The sequence below is a fragment of the Nelumbo lutea genome, chromosome 2 (genome assembly GCF_056320005.1).
Source record: "Nelumbo lutea isolate HS-2025 chromosome 2, American lotus-T2T, whole genome shotgun sequence".
Taxonomy (NCBI): Eukaryota; Viridiplantae; Streptophyta; class Magnoliopsida; order Proteales; family Nelumbonaceae; genus Nelumbo; species Nelumbo lutea.
The window spans coordinates 58,204,714-58,219,576 of NC_142685.1; the positions used below are offsets into that span (position 1 = coordinate 58,204,714).

Genomic DNA, 14,863 nt, shown 5'->3' on the forward strand with positions numbered 1-14,863 from the left:
GAGTTTCCATAGCTGATGAACAACATGTTCCCATTGCTGGGAAAGGGTCTGTTAGGATAACTGATACCGTTACCCTACCTTCTGTCCTTCATATTCCTAGACTGAGCACTAATCATTTATTTGTTAGTAGCTTGACAAAGAATTTGAACTGTTTTGTGATTTTTTCCCTTGGTCATTGTTTTTTGCAAGATCTGGAATCAAAGAGGACAATTGGGAGTGGTTGTGAGCAAGGTTCAAAGTATCGACATGTATCGGCTTGTATCGATCGATACGTATCGTTCTGGAACCCCTCCGATACGCCCCTACAGTGGGTGTATTGGAGGTCTAACCAGTTCAGGGGGTAAAGGAGACCTAAACTGGCCCCCCTGAACCGGTTGTAGAAAAAATAAAAAAGAAACAATAAAAATGTGTACCGATTCACCCGATACGCCCTTACCGGCGTATCCGACGTATTGATATTTTGAACCTTGGTTGTGAGGTGAATGGAATCTATCTTCTTGATGCGCTTCCCAATCATCATGTTAGCAGGAGTATTGAGTCAGAATCAGTGGGTTAGGTTATGCTTTGGCATAATCGGTTAGGACATTTGTCTTTTACTTCTTTGCATTTTTTGTTTCCCAAATTGTTTGAGTCTGTCAGTTTTTTCAGTTTGGAGTGTAAGGGTTGTCAACTTGGAAAGCATTGTAGGCATTCCTTTTGTAGAGAACATTGATGTGGGCCCCACCGCTGTGGTCCCACTCTGTCTGTAGGGTAGAATGTATCTAGTCACAACTGTGGTCAATTTGTTATTCTGTTATTCCTAGTTTCAGTTTTATATTGTTTGTTATGTGTTAGCAGTTATGATGTAAAATCAAGGGCAGACATGTCCTTTCATGTAACTAGCATAACATATATATATTAAATTAAAGTGGCGGCGGCAGAATATTGACATTCTGTTCTTCTCCTCAAAATTTGTGTTCTACTGCTCTTTCACCACTCTTTCTTCTACTTCTTCACTTTCTCTTCTCATCGAACCTGAAATTTCTTAGTGGTCAAGACTGATAGCAGTCTTGAACACCTACATGGTATTAGAGCCAAGTTAGGGTTTCTCATGTGAGCCTAATACCAGCCGACCACATGAGAATCTCCTAGGACTAGAAGATGAAAAGGAGGAGTTCGCAGACTGATTCTTGGAGATCACCAGAGGTGCTAGTAGCTATTGGAAACTTGCTAGGGTTGCAGAGTGTTGGTGGTCAGGAAGGATCAGAGAAGACTAGGGTTCGGGTAACCCTAGAAGGCAGCGAACAATTTTTCCTTGTAAGTTGTTTACTTTCTAAGAGAAGTTCTATCAGAGAAGATAGGTTGGACCTATCTGGAGGGGAAGGCAGAACCATTCTAGTTCTTTCTCTCTTCGATTCACTAGGGTTTTACAGCAAACCCTGGACCGAACTGTTTCAATTGTGTTTTTATCTACTCTAGGGTTTGAAAGTGATCTGCGGCAAGCCCTAGTGTTTGACTGAACCCCGTGATCTACCTAGAGCTACTCTTAACTTTATTGGTAGGTCTGATCAGATTCTAGGGTTTCTTATTAACCCTACTGCAAGCCTATCTATACAGTTCTGTTTGGATTGTGCAACTGAATTGCTTACTGTAAGGACTGATTAAAACCCTAACTTTCCCAAGCATATCAAAATTTTTTTAAGTTGTTCTCAGAGTCCTACGGGGTTATAGATCTACGGACAACTACTGCTGTGTTGGCTAGTTTGTTTCAGATCAGTATTATCTCAGTTTTGTGCACATACACTGAGAATACAGATCAGGCCTATACTGTTTTGATTGTGATTGGTAGTTCAAGTACTGTTTTTGAGACTTGACAGAAATGGAGTCTAAAAATCAGGTAGAAGGCAGCCTTGGGAACATCAGTTATGGTAGTATTTCTGAGATGAGTGGTCAAATTACGACCGTAAAGTTTAATGGATCAAACTATTTGGAATGGGCCCAATCAGCCATGATGGCTATCGGTGGAAGAGGTAAATTAGGGTACCTCTTGGGAGATATGAAAGAACCTCCCAAGGGAGACCCGACATATACCAAGTGGATGCAAGAAAACTACTTGGTTATGACATGGCTGTGTAATTCTATACAGTCTCATATTAGCCGGAATTATTTGTGGGCAAAGATAGCTAAGGAGATATGGGATGTTATGAAAGAAACTTACTCCCAACCCCTTAATGTTGCCAAAGCATATGAATTGAAATGTGAAGTGAATACCCTTAAACAAGGAGAGAAACCGGTGTCGGTCTACTTCTCTACCTTAAAGTCCCTGTGGCATGAGACTGATCACTTAGAGACTCTTGAGTGGGAGAGTCCCAAAGATGCTCAGACCCATAGAAAGCACATCGAGACAAACAGAGTGTTTGAGTTTCTGGCAGGACTAAACTCAGAATATGATATTGTGAGGCAGCAGATTTTGACTAGAGACAGTGTGACTCTCTCTCAGGCTTACTCATTTGTACACAGTGAAGAGACTACAAGGAAGGTTATGATGCAACCTCACCCACCAACACCAGCCTTTGTAGCGGCTACACCCAGATCAGGGGGTGATTCAGAGAAGGATAGGAGGAAGGAAGACAAGAAGGATGTAGTATGTGAACATTGTAAGAAGCCCAAACATACAAAAGAGACATGGTGGAAACTGCATCCTCACTTGGTTCCTGCGAAGTTGAGAAACAAGAAGGGAACTGCTCATGTAGCCATGAACATTGACTCAACATCCTCATCTGGCACAAAAGGAACATCTTTGGAGACCTTAGCTGCAGTTCAGGCTGCCCTAATACAGCTAGAAAAGGAAGTTGGAAATTCAGCTCAACCACCGCAGCCTCCATCAGCCCCTACCACATCTGCCTTCGCCCATTCAGGTACTCGAGCTTCAGCCTATCATGCCTCAACTCCAGGTACTACTGAACCTTGTTGGGTAATAGACTCAGGTGCATTTGATCACATGACTAGCTTGCCTTCATTGTTTACTACTTACCATTTGTCTTTTGGTAGGGATAAGGTATCTATTGCTGATGGCTCCCTGGTTCCTATTTCTGGGAAGGGTGACATCAAGCTTTCAGATACTATCTCCCTGTCATCTGTCTTGCATGTTCCTAAGCTTGATACTAACCTTCTTTCAGTCAGTAGTATTACCAAGCATATGAACTGCTCAGTAACCTTCTTCCCTGACCGATGTGTTTTTCAGGACTTGGAGACGCAGAAGGTGATTGGGACTGGCCGTGAAACGAATGGGATCTATCTGCTCGGGGAGCGGTTCCGTCAGGGAGAATCTGTTTGAGAAGTTGTCTTTTGTTTCTCAGAATGTGAGCCCAGTTATGCCAAAGCATAACCGATTAGGTCATTTGTCTTTTCAATCTTTACAGAGTCTGTTTCCTGCTTTATTTGAGTCTATTGAGTTGTCTCAGTTACAGTGTGAAAGTTGTGAGTTTGCTAAGCATTGTAGAAAGCCTTATTTATTGAGTAATAAAAGGAGTGATAATTCTTTTGATATTGTGCATACTGACGTTTGAGGGCCTTATCATATCCCTTCCATGGGTGGGTACAGATATTTTTTGTTATTTGTTGATGACCATACCCGCTTTTCTTGGGTTTATCTCATGCGTTCACGAGATGAGATACCTTCTCTGACCCAAAAATTTCACCAAATGATCCTAACCCAGTTTGATGCCAAGATCAAAGTTCTCAGATCTGATAACGCAAAGGAATACTTTGCTAAATCATTGACTTCTTATCTTCTTCATCATGGGGTTATCCACCAGAGCTCTTGCCCTCATACACCTCAGCAGAATGGAGTTGCCAAAAGGAAGAATAGGTGCATTTTGGAAGTGGCTAGAAGCCTCATGTTTACTTCCAATGTTCCTATTCGCTTTTGGGGTGATGCTATCCTCACGGCGGTATACCTTATTAATCGGGTTCCTTCCAGGGTCCTCGATATGCGATCTCCTTTTTCCCTTCTACACCCACGTGAGGACTTGTTTTCTATTACCCTTAAGACATTCAGTTGTACTTGCTTTGTTCAGCTTCTCGGACCTCATCACTCCAAGTTCGAACCCAAAGCCTCCAAATGCATCTTCCTTGGTTATGCACAAACTCAAAAGGGTTATTACTGCTATGATCCGGTCTCCGGGAGGAAGTTTGTCTCCATGGATGTCACTTTCTTTAAGGGGACACCCTATTATTCTCGGCTTTCCCCTCGAGGGGAGAGTAGTGAGAGTGGGGGTTTGAGTTCTTGTCTTCAGGGGGAGAGCAGTAAGAGTGGGGCAGTTCCTTTACCTATTCCAGTGGGTGATGAGAGCTGCAATGGTGAAGGTAGTCAGAGGGATCAGGAGGTGAAGGAGAGCTGCAATGGTGAGGGTGGTCAGAGGGATCACGAGTTGAGGGTTTATCACAGGCGGTGCAGGCAGGTTGATCCTGATCATCAGTAGTCCAAGTCAGATCCAATCTCATCTACAGCTCCAGGTCCAGATACTACAGTCCCAGAGCCCACAGAGACTTCCCCTACAGATGATCTTGACCTTCCGATTGCAGTCCGAAAAGGGAAACGACATTGTACCACATCCACAGCCCACTGTATTTCCCATTTTTATCCTATGATCACCTATCTCCTACCTACAGGTCCTACCTTAGTTCCATTTCCAATGTTCCTATTCCAAGAACAATGCAAGAAGCCCTATCCGTCCCTGAATGGAAAGATGCAATGCAAGTTGAGATGGATGCCCTGTTGAAAAACAGCACCTGGGAGGTAGTTGATTTGCCCAAAGGAAAGAAACCAGTTGGATGCAGATGGGTATTTACGGTGAAGCATAATGCAGATGGATCTATTGAGTATAAAGCTCAGTTAGTTGCAAGAGGGTTTACACAGACTTATGGTATAGATTACTTGGAGACCTTTACACCGGTAGCCAAGATGACTACTATTCGAGTCCTATTGTCCCTTTCAGCAAGTCACACTTGGCCTTTACACCAAATGGACGTAAAAAATGCCTTTCTGAATGGAGATCTGCAGGAAGAAGTTTGCATGCGTTTGCCTCCTAGATTCTATGATGCAGAAATAGGTAAGAAGGTCTGCCGGCTCAACAAGGCTTTGTATGGTTTGAAATAGTCACCTAGGGCTTGGTTCGATGGATTTAGACTAGCTCTTGTGAAGTTTGGTTATGTATAGGCCCAGTCAGATCATACCCTATTCATCAAGAGGGTGGAGTCCTCTTTGAACTACTGGCAGTATATGTTGATAATATTGTGGTCACAGGGAATGATAGCCATGAGATTGAGTCTCTTAAACAACTTCTTCATCAAGAATTTGAGGTGAAGGACCTTGGTGTACTCCGGTATTTTTTGGGTATTGAGGTTGCTAGATCCAAACAGGGGATCTTTATTTCTTAGAGGAAATATGTCCTAGAGCTGTTGGCAGAGACTGGAAAGTTAGGTGTCAAGCCTGTAGATACACCAATTGAATAGAACCACAGGATTAGTGCCGAGAGTGGGGAGCTTCTTGAAGACAAAGTTATGTTCCAGCAATTGGTAGGAAAGCTCCTATATCTCTACCTCACTCGGCCAGATATTACTTATGCTGTTAGTGTTGTCAACCAGTACATGCATTCTCCTAGAACCACACATCTTCTTGTGGTAGAAAGAATCTTAGCCTACTTGAAGCGATGCCCAGGTAGGGGTATACTATTCAAGAACAACAATCACATGAAGGTGGAGGTCTATACGGATGCTGATTGGGCTGAGAGTGTTGATGACAAAAGGTCTACCTCAGGATATTGTGCCCTTGTGGGAGGAAACCTTGTCTCCTGGAGAAGTAAGAAACAAAGTGTTGTCTCCCGGTCAAGTGCTGAAGCAGAATACAGGTCCATGGCCAACGGAGTGGCTGAAATCCTATGGCTAAGATCTCTACTTGAGGAGTTTGGGATTGAGTATGAGAAGCCCCTGATGTTGTACTGTGATAATCAAGCCGCCATTAATATAGCACATAATCCAGTACAGCATGACAGAACCAAACACATTGAAGTTGACCACCACTTTGTACGAGAGAGGGTCTCATCTCAAGAAGTATGCCTCCCTTACATCACATCCAGTATGCAGCTAGCAGACATCCTCACTAAAGCCGTATCAAGAAAGAAGCTAGAAGCGGATCTATCCAAGTTGGGAATGATGAACATATACTCCCAACTTGAGGGGGAGTGTAGGGAACATTGATGTGGGCCCCACAACTGTGGTCCCACTCTGTCCGTAGGGTAGAATGTATCTAGTCACAGCTGTGGTCAATTTGTTATTCTGTTATTCCTAGTTTCAGTGTTATATTGTTTGTTATGTGTTAGCAGTTATGATGTAAACATCAAGGGCAGATATGTCCTTTCATGTAACTAGCATAACATATATATATTAAATTAAAGTGGCGGCGGCAGAATATTGACATTCTGTTCTTCTCCTCAAAATCTATATTCTACTGCTCTTTCACCACTCTTTCTTCTACTTCTTCTTCATTCTCTCTTCTCATCGAACCTGAAATTTCTTAGTGGTCAAGACTGATAGCAGTCTTGAACACCTACACCTTTAAAGCAAGTAATAGTAGATGTTCTTTTGTTTTTGATATTATTCATACTGATGTGCGGGGGCCATACCATGTTTCCTCTATGGATGGCTATCGGTATTTTCTTCAGTTTGTGGATGATTATTCTTGATACTCTTGGATATATTTGATGAGATCCTAGTGATGAGGTATTGTCTTTGGTTTAACAATTCCATCAGATGATGCTAACACAGTTTGGGGTACGAGTGAAAGTTTTTGTATCAGACAATGCCAGGGAATACTTTAAAAAAAAATCTGTCATCATACCTATTGGAGCATGGAGTTATCCATCAAAGCAGTTGTACATACACTTCATGACAGAATGGTGTAGCAGAAAAGAAGAACAAACATATTGTGGAAGAAGCAAGAAGGATGATGTTGAGCTCTACAGTTCCAGTTCATTTTTGGGGTGATGCAGTTCTTACAGCAATGTTCTTGATTAATTGGGTGCCTTCTCGTGTTCTTGGATATAGCACTCTGTTCAACCTTCTTTTTCTTGAGGGGGAGACATTCCATATTCCTCTGAAGGTGTTTGGATGTGTATGCTTTGTCCATGTTCTTGGTCCTCGCCATAGTTTTTAAGGCGCCAAGGCAAGGCTTGTCACCTAGTCGCCTAGGCGATGGTTTTTTTTTTAAGTAAAACCATATATCCTAGGGTAGTTCTTTAGGTTCCATAACCATCTTTCCTTAATAATTATCCATAATTTTCATAAGAGAAGTATAAATTTCATGTTTTAAGTTTAGAAGATCAACATTTTATGAGAAGAAAAGGAACAAAGGAAAGAAAATTCAAAAAATATAGGGGCTGAACCCCTACTTTTGTTATAGGAAAAGAAGAAAAGAAAAGATGGAAGAAGATCAGTAAGAAGAAAATGTGTTGATTAGACAAAATTTTAAGTTCTTCCCTTGCTTATTAGTTCAGGTTCTGAAATCTTTAAGGATTCAATCAAGGATCAAAACTTCGATACGATACGCCCCATATCGGGTGTATTGTATTGTATCTTTGGCGCCCCAATACACATGTTTACAGGTGTTTTCAGGAACCCATTTTTTAAAATAGTATATATATATAAATGAAATTGAAAACCAAAGAACTAAAAAAATAGGGGGAGTATCGTTATAAGTATTGATACACACCACTGCAGATACACAGAGGTGTATTGATACTTTGAACCATGGGTTCAATATAGTAGTTAGCAAAGTGTGTTGATTAAACCCTAACAAATAAGAAAATAATAAAAAGAAATTAGTACATAAACACATAAAATGAGTATTCTAGTTTAATAATGCCTATTTTATAATTATAATGCTAAAAAATTAGAAATATAAAAATATTTTATAACATACTACACAAAACTACTTAGCGACTAGGCGAGGCGAGCCTCCAAAGGCACCTTGTCGCCTAGGCGTCGCCTTGACAATTATGGTCCTCACCACTCAAAACTGGATCCTAAGGCAAAGAAGTGTGTCTTCCTTGGGTATGCAGGAAATTAGAAGGGGTACTGTTGTTATGATCCAGTTTCTGGGAGTTGGTATGTTACTATGGATGTCACCTTTTTTGAGTCCACACCTTTTTTCTCGAGGGGTTCTTCTCAGGGGGGGAGTGTTTTGGAGAAGGAAGTGAACAATCTATACCACTTCCTATTCCAGCTCCTTCGTCTACTCTAATGTCTGACCTACCTATCTCACCCACTTTGCCACCTCTATTGCATCCTGTCTCTTAGTGTTTTACACGACAACGCCTACGACAGCATAGGGAGGTTGATTCCATAGTAGAGGAACCCATGCCACTCCCTATCGGCTCATCGGAGATTCCAGGTTCAACTGACACAGACCCAGTCATGCCTCTTGTTCCCCTTGATGGTTTAGTTCCTATTGATACTACTACCCCTACTCCTAACGCCATTGCAGATGACCTTGATCTCTCTATTGCCCTTAGAAAAGGGAAGAGGAAGTGTACTACTCGTTGTATCTCACACTATCTTTCCTACAGTGGATTATCCCCTTCCTACTAGGCCTTCCTTTCCTCCCTTAACTTTGTGTCTATACCCAGGAGTGTTAGTGAGGCTATCTCCAAACTTGAGTGGAAGACAGCTATGCAGGAGGAAAATGAAAGCATTGATTAAAAATCAAACATAGGAGATTGTGAATTTGCTTGATGGCAAGGAGACTGTTGGATGCAGATGGGTTTACACAGTGAAGTACAAGGCTGATAGAAGTATAGAAAGGTACAAGGCGAGGCTAGTTGCAAAAGGTTATACTCAGTCTTATGGCATAAATTACTTGAAAACTTTTGCACTAGTGGCAAAGATGAGTTCAATTCAGATTCTTCTATCACTAGCAGCTACATACTTGGCCAATCTTCCAACTTGGTGTGAAGAATGCCTTTCTCAATGGGGACTTGCAGGAGGAAGTGTATATGAACCAATGTTTTAAAACGCGGAGGCGTGACGCGAGGCGTTCCACTACCTAGAGGCGTAAACCTCTCGAACGCAAGGAGGTGTAAGCCTCCTCAAGAGGAGGGGAGTTAGGAGGAGGATGAAGAGGAAGGGGGTCATACTTTTTCTTTATTTTTAATAAAAATCTTTTATATTAAGAAGAATAAAGATGCATAACATTAATAAAAATCTCTTTCTTTTTCTTTTCCTTTCCTTTTCTTTCCTTTTTTTCTTTTTTCTTTTTTTTTTCTCTTTTTATATCAGATGTGCATGATGAGGCACATGAGGCATATGCCTCTAGCACACCTCATGAAAAAAGCGCCTCTTGCGCCGAAGGCGTACGCTCTTGCACCTAAGGCGTACGCCTCAGAGGTGTCAGTGCTTCTAGCATACGCCTTAGTGCATTTTGGGAGCGCCTCGCCTGGAAGCGCGCCTCCAGGCATATGCCTCCCACGCCTTTTAAAACACTGATATGGACCTTCCAGCTGCCTTCTACAATAATGTGGAAAAAGGAAAGGTATGCAAGTTGAAAAAGTGCCTATATGGTTTAAAGCAATCACCCAGAGATTGGTTTGATAGGTTTAGAAGTGCATTGATTGTATTTGGTTATACTCAAACTCAATCTGATCATACTCTTTTTGTGAAGAGGAGGGGGTCACCGGTGTCAGTTTTGATAGTGTATGTGGATGACATTGTAGTTATAGGAAATGATTTGAGTGAGATTGATACCCTGAAGAAGAATCTGCACAAAGAGTTTGAGATTAGGGACCTTGGGGAGTTGAAGTACTTTCTGGGCATTGAAGTGGCAAGGTCCAAGCATGGGATTTTCATCTCACAGAGGAAGTATGTTCTAGATCTACTATAGGAGATAGGAAATCTTGGGGCAAGGGCAGCTAATACACCTATTGATCAGAAACACGGGATAAATGCTTCAGAGGGTGAACTAATGAAGGATGTTGGAAGATATCAGAGGTTAGTAGGGCGGTTGCTATACTTATGTATGACACAACCAGGCATCTCTTATGCAGTGAGTGGTGAGTCAATACAAGCACGCACTACGGACTCAGCATTGGGAGGCTATTGACAGGATATTTTCCTATTTGAAGGGACACCGAAGTAGAGGCATATTGTTTGTTGACCATGGATAGTTGAAGTTAAAGGCTTACACAGATGCTGATTGAGCAAGGTGCCTAGATGACAAGAGATCTACATCAGAAGTTTGTACTCTTGTTGGAGGTAATTTAGTTTCATGGAAGAGTAAGAAATAGATAGTTGTGGCAAGGTCAAGTGTAGAAGCTGAATATAGACCCATGGCACATGGTGTTTTAGAGCTCCTCTGGATCCGTTCCTTGTTAGGGGAGATTGGAATTGAGGCCAAAGAACCTATGATGATATATTGTGACAATCAGGCAGCAATGCAACTTGCTGATGTTCTTACAAAAGAAGTTGCAAGAAACAAGATAGAACATGATCTACGCAAGTTGGGAATGAGTGACATTTATTCCCAACTTGAGGGGGAGTGTTGAGTTTTGGGCTGATATAACATGTTTATATTTACATAGAATAGTTAGGGAGTTATTGGGCCTTAGGCCCATTAGTTTATGTTTTAAGTTAAGAGTGTTTTTTAAGTTCTCACAAGTAGCCGACTTACTAGGGGCATACTTGTCTTTGTACTCTCTTTTATTTACGAGTATATAATCTAATGAAAGGGGCAGTCAGATCTAATTCTGAGCTTCTCCCATTCTCTTCTATCTCTCATCTCTTTCTTTCTTAGCTGAAACCTTTTCTACTCTTTCTTTTCTTCTTTCTTTTACAGTTTTTATATCAAAACAGGTTGTCCAAACCTTTCTACTGACTTCATTAATTCGGAAGAGAAACAAAGGAGAGGTTCCCTCAGTACAACCACAATGGGCTGAAAAAAAAAAGTAATAATTCTTGAGAAAAGTTAACTGAGATTTTATTAAAAGCTATTTGAGAAAAGTTAACAAGAGAAGATGTACAGAAGCCTTAAGAGGCAGAAACAGAGTTACACAGGCAAAGATGTATCAGTAAATATAGATTTTCTATGAGCTCCAGATTTGGCTAAGCTGTCAGCTACAGAGTTTAGTTCCCTAGGAATCCAAACCAGCTTCACATTAAAGATTACATATCAAAGTTTTCATCTCAAATGATTCTATCCCAATTACTACTGAAATGACTGAACTTAAAGCCCCGGAACAAGCTGTGAATGGAGGCCCACTTCACCAGAGCTCTCTCAACTTTGCCGCATATTTTTCTCAATTGGCATAGCATGATTCTCTAGAAGAAGTAGTGAGTAAAATAGAATGGATGTTGGTTCGTTGGGTATAGATTCTGAAGTCTCTTAAAGATACACCTTTGAATGATTTTCTAAATCGTTGGAATTCTATGGTTTTTTATGCTGTGCAGTGAGATGTATAGACAGGGGTTATAATACTTGTAAGATCCATTTTCTGTACATGCTTGAAGGGCTGCTTGCCTTCCCTTTCATGAATGAAATTCTTTTAAACTTAATCTATAAAAAAATTAATTACAAAGAACATGTTTCCGGTACGTGACTACAATTAAACAAGATAATTTGATAATTTTGAATTAGAAATGGCATACCAAGAATGACTCCTTGTGCACCTCTATAGTATGAGCTTGTTAATGTTCTGAATTTTTCCTGTCCAGCTTGAAAACATGATAATATTATAAATCAGTAACAGCTCATTCACTTTGCAGCTTGAAAGCAGGTCTTGTGAACTAATTTTTTTTTGGAAAAAGACAAGGAAACAACAAAGTATTATGGAATTCCGGCACTAACTTACAGCCATAAAACAGACAAATTGCAGGTTTACCAGTACAAGTTTTGTTTTAACTGAATATTTTTCTTATTAGAAAATTAAGAAGTTTGTATTAAAACATGAAAGCGGAAACCAAATCAAATGACCAACTGTTTCCTTCTTATGTTTTCCTATAATTTTATAGAATTCATTTTTCCTTAATATCTGATTTCAAGGTGCTTGGCAAAATAAAATCTTCTGTTGTTGAACGAAAATAAGGATAGCCTATATAACACATCTACCAGTCTGATGATCTTTACTGTTGCATTACTATTCTACTTTTTCAGCTGACCCAAAAATAATAATAAAATCTAGTTCTACATTTTTTTCTTTCTTCTTGGTCAAAGATCTAACATTTGGTTCAGGATGTGTTTCAAACCTGGCTTGAAACCAAAGTTTTCCTAAAAGCTTGGTGCAATTTCACAATCAATTCAAAGTTTTCGGGAAAAAATCAATATTTTTAAACTGCATTTTGGTCAATTATCATTTCTTTAGGAGTGGGAGGAGTGTTTAAAAACGAAGAGGATAATATTGTAGCCTTTTTTTCAGGACCAATTGGTTTTGGGGATTCCTTAAGGGATGAACTCTATGCTGTATTGCAGGGAGTGCTACAGGCAAAAGACATGATTGTGGACAAACTAATTGTAGAATGTGAGTCTACAGTGGTAATTGGGAGGTTTAAGAACATTGAGACAGTGGTTTGGACCTATAAAGAAGAAATAAAAATGTTTAAGCGGATAACGAGGAATGTGTCTAAAAAAGTTCAATGGGTGCAGAGGTCGGCAAATGGCTAGGCTGATACACTAGTCAAACAGGGGGTCAAATAGGGAACAATTATTTTGGGCTAACTGTAACTTGTTTTATTTGAGTAGGGAGATTGTTACTCCTCTCCACAGGGTGCTTGTATTGTATGCATATATTCTGTTTCATTATTAATAAAATTTTAGAAGTTATTTATCCCAAAAATTAAGAAATATTAGTTGTTCATGGTTTCAATTTTTGAAGTTAAAAACTACCCACATAAAATGGCTTATTTCAGACATGGGAGCCATAACTCTTCCAGCTCAACTCCCTTATCCCTTGAGTTGGAGAATCCCTCTGCCAAAAAAGAAACCCCATCAAAGATCTTCCACTCTCAGTGCATCCCTCTTCCTTAATTCCTTATTGCAGACCTTGACCTCCCTTCCTGAAGTCCATGAGATGATGGCATCCTTCCATATCTCCCAGAACCAAAGCCACCAAACTGCACTCCTCCCCAGAGGTAAAAGAAGATCTTGGCTTTGTTAGCACTAACTTCCCTCATATTAGCTGCTACAAATAGCCATTGAACTGAACTAACTGTGGATAAAATAATTACTTTCATCCATTACCTGTGTCCCATATTGTCAGCTTCAATCTTTTCCCATCAATTGTGAGCATCTTGATCTTAAAATCCACACCTGGACATGGTTTGCACAAGATGAAAATCTCAATGGAAAATCAGGCAGATAAGCAAAAATACAATCACAAAAAGACTTGGTTATATAATAATCAGTTACAAAATAAAAGTTTACACTATGAAGGGAGAAAACTATTTTTATTCTATTGAAACTATTACTTTGAGAAAAAGAAAGGAAAAAACATTGATATACTTAAATTCAAGAACATGTTTATCCTATTGAGACTATTGTTTTCAGAAAAAGAAAACATTTTGACCATTCACATTTTTTTAACTTTTGTGCATGTTCACATTTTGTCCAGAAAATGGAGCTAATATTCATAGCAATTAACTTTCTTTTGATGGAAATCCATAGTGATTAACTAGGGAGAATAATAAATCAGCAGAAGTTTAACATAGAAAAGGGCTGGTTTCTTCAGAAGTAATGTCAATCCCTTTGGCAGTGAAAATCAAGCAACAAAGTAGCAGTAGACCTTCAAATGTTGCATGCAGGATTTCTGTAGCTGTTAATGTCATACATTAGTTCAGAGCTCTTTAAACAACCTAACATTTAATACCATACATATCCAACAGGATACTATGCAGAGAGACCTACCCATTGAGACATGAAAGCCATCTTAATAACCCAAGAGGAGATCAGATCATCTGTTACATTCTTTTTGTTTTTTTCTTGAGAAAATCATTTGTTGCATTCTCCTCTGTGCTTTTCTATTTGCACCATAATATAAAGAAACATGGATCTTCACTGTGAAGATCAAGCAGTGCTTTGCAATAAGGGTGCAAATCGGGTTGGTCCGATCTAATAGTTTACACTGTTTAGGGCCCAGGCTTTGGGTTGGGCCCATTGAAACTTCGACAAAATTCCAACCCTAATCCAGAAAAGTTGCACCCCTACTTTGCAAAGCAAGTCAGACAGAGATTAATCTTCATTGTGCCTTCACCAGAAAAGATCCACATGTCTTTATCTCTCATAGGACGAACAGAGAAACACAACAACGGAAGCAACAGACAACCCAGCCCATCTAAGAGGGATTATCACTTTCTAGCCACATCATTTGTTATCCCACTACTCACAAGAACTACAAAGAAGTAGAAGATATTTTCAGAAGGAAAACAAGAATTCTCATTGAGATAAGAAAAAAATAGCAAACACTAAATCAAGCTTCTTCCAATTGTAATATGACCAAAGGATACACTAGAGTACTTGACATGTCGACCTTAAAGTATCCTTCCCATCAAACACGCCATGGCGTAAAGACACTGGGCCGTAAGAAATTTCCAATGAAGTCCTCATTTATTGTCTCTTTTTCCTTTTCAATTTTTTGTTTATGGCTACTAATTAACCTAGGATGTTCAACCAATTTCCTGTTCTAGTCACTTAAGGAGTGGAACACGTTTTGAACCCAATACAAAAACAAACAAAGTTACCAGATACACATAACACCCATGTGCCACAGAGTGCTTCTTGAGTCATGTAAGCATGGTTAATGGTTACCCTCTACTTAACAATACCATATGTACATTTTATAGC

The 14,863-nt window shown here is 39.9% G+C and overlaps 1 protein-coding gene and 1 long non-coding RNA gene across 2 annotated transcripts in view; one reads left to right on the forward strand and one right to left on the reverse strand.

Moving 5' to 3' along the window:
- LOC148870948 (uncharacterized) overlaps positions 1–12,811 on the forward strand; it is a 33,659-nt gene extending 20,848 nt beyond the window's left edge. Inside the window, exon 3 of the long non-coding RNA XR_016107010.1 lies at positions 12,497–12,811. This is a non-coding gene — a long non-coding RNA (uncharacterized LOC148870948). The remainder of the gene's footprint in view (positions 1–12,496) is intronic.
- Positions 1–14,863, reverse strand: part of LOC148870949 (ras-related protein RABC2a-like) — a 36,681-nt gene that overhangs the window by 19,930 nt on the left and 1,888 nt on the right. Inside the window, exons 2-3 of the mRNA XM_088968726.1 lie at positions 13,265–13,333; positions 11,677–11,742 (exon numbers count right to left, since the gene is read on the reverse strand). Of these exons, the coding sequence (XP_088824852.1) occupies positions 11,677–11,742; positions 13,265–13,333 (135 nt within the window). The remainder of the gene's footprint in view (positions 1–11,676; positions 11,743–13,264; positions 13,334–14,863) is intronic.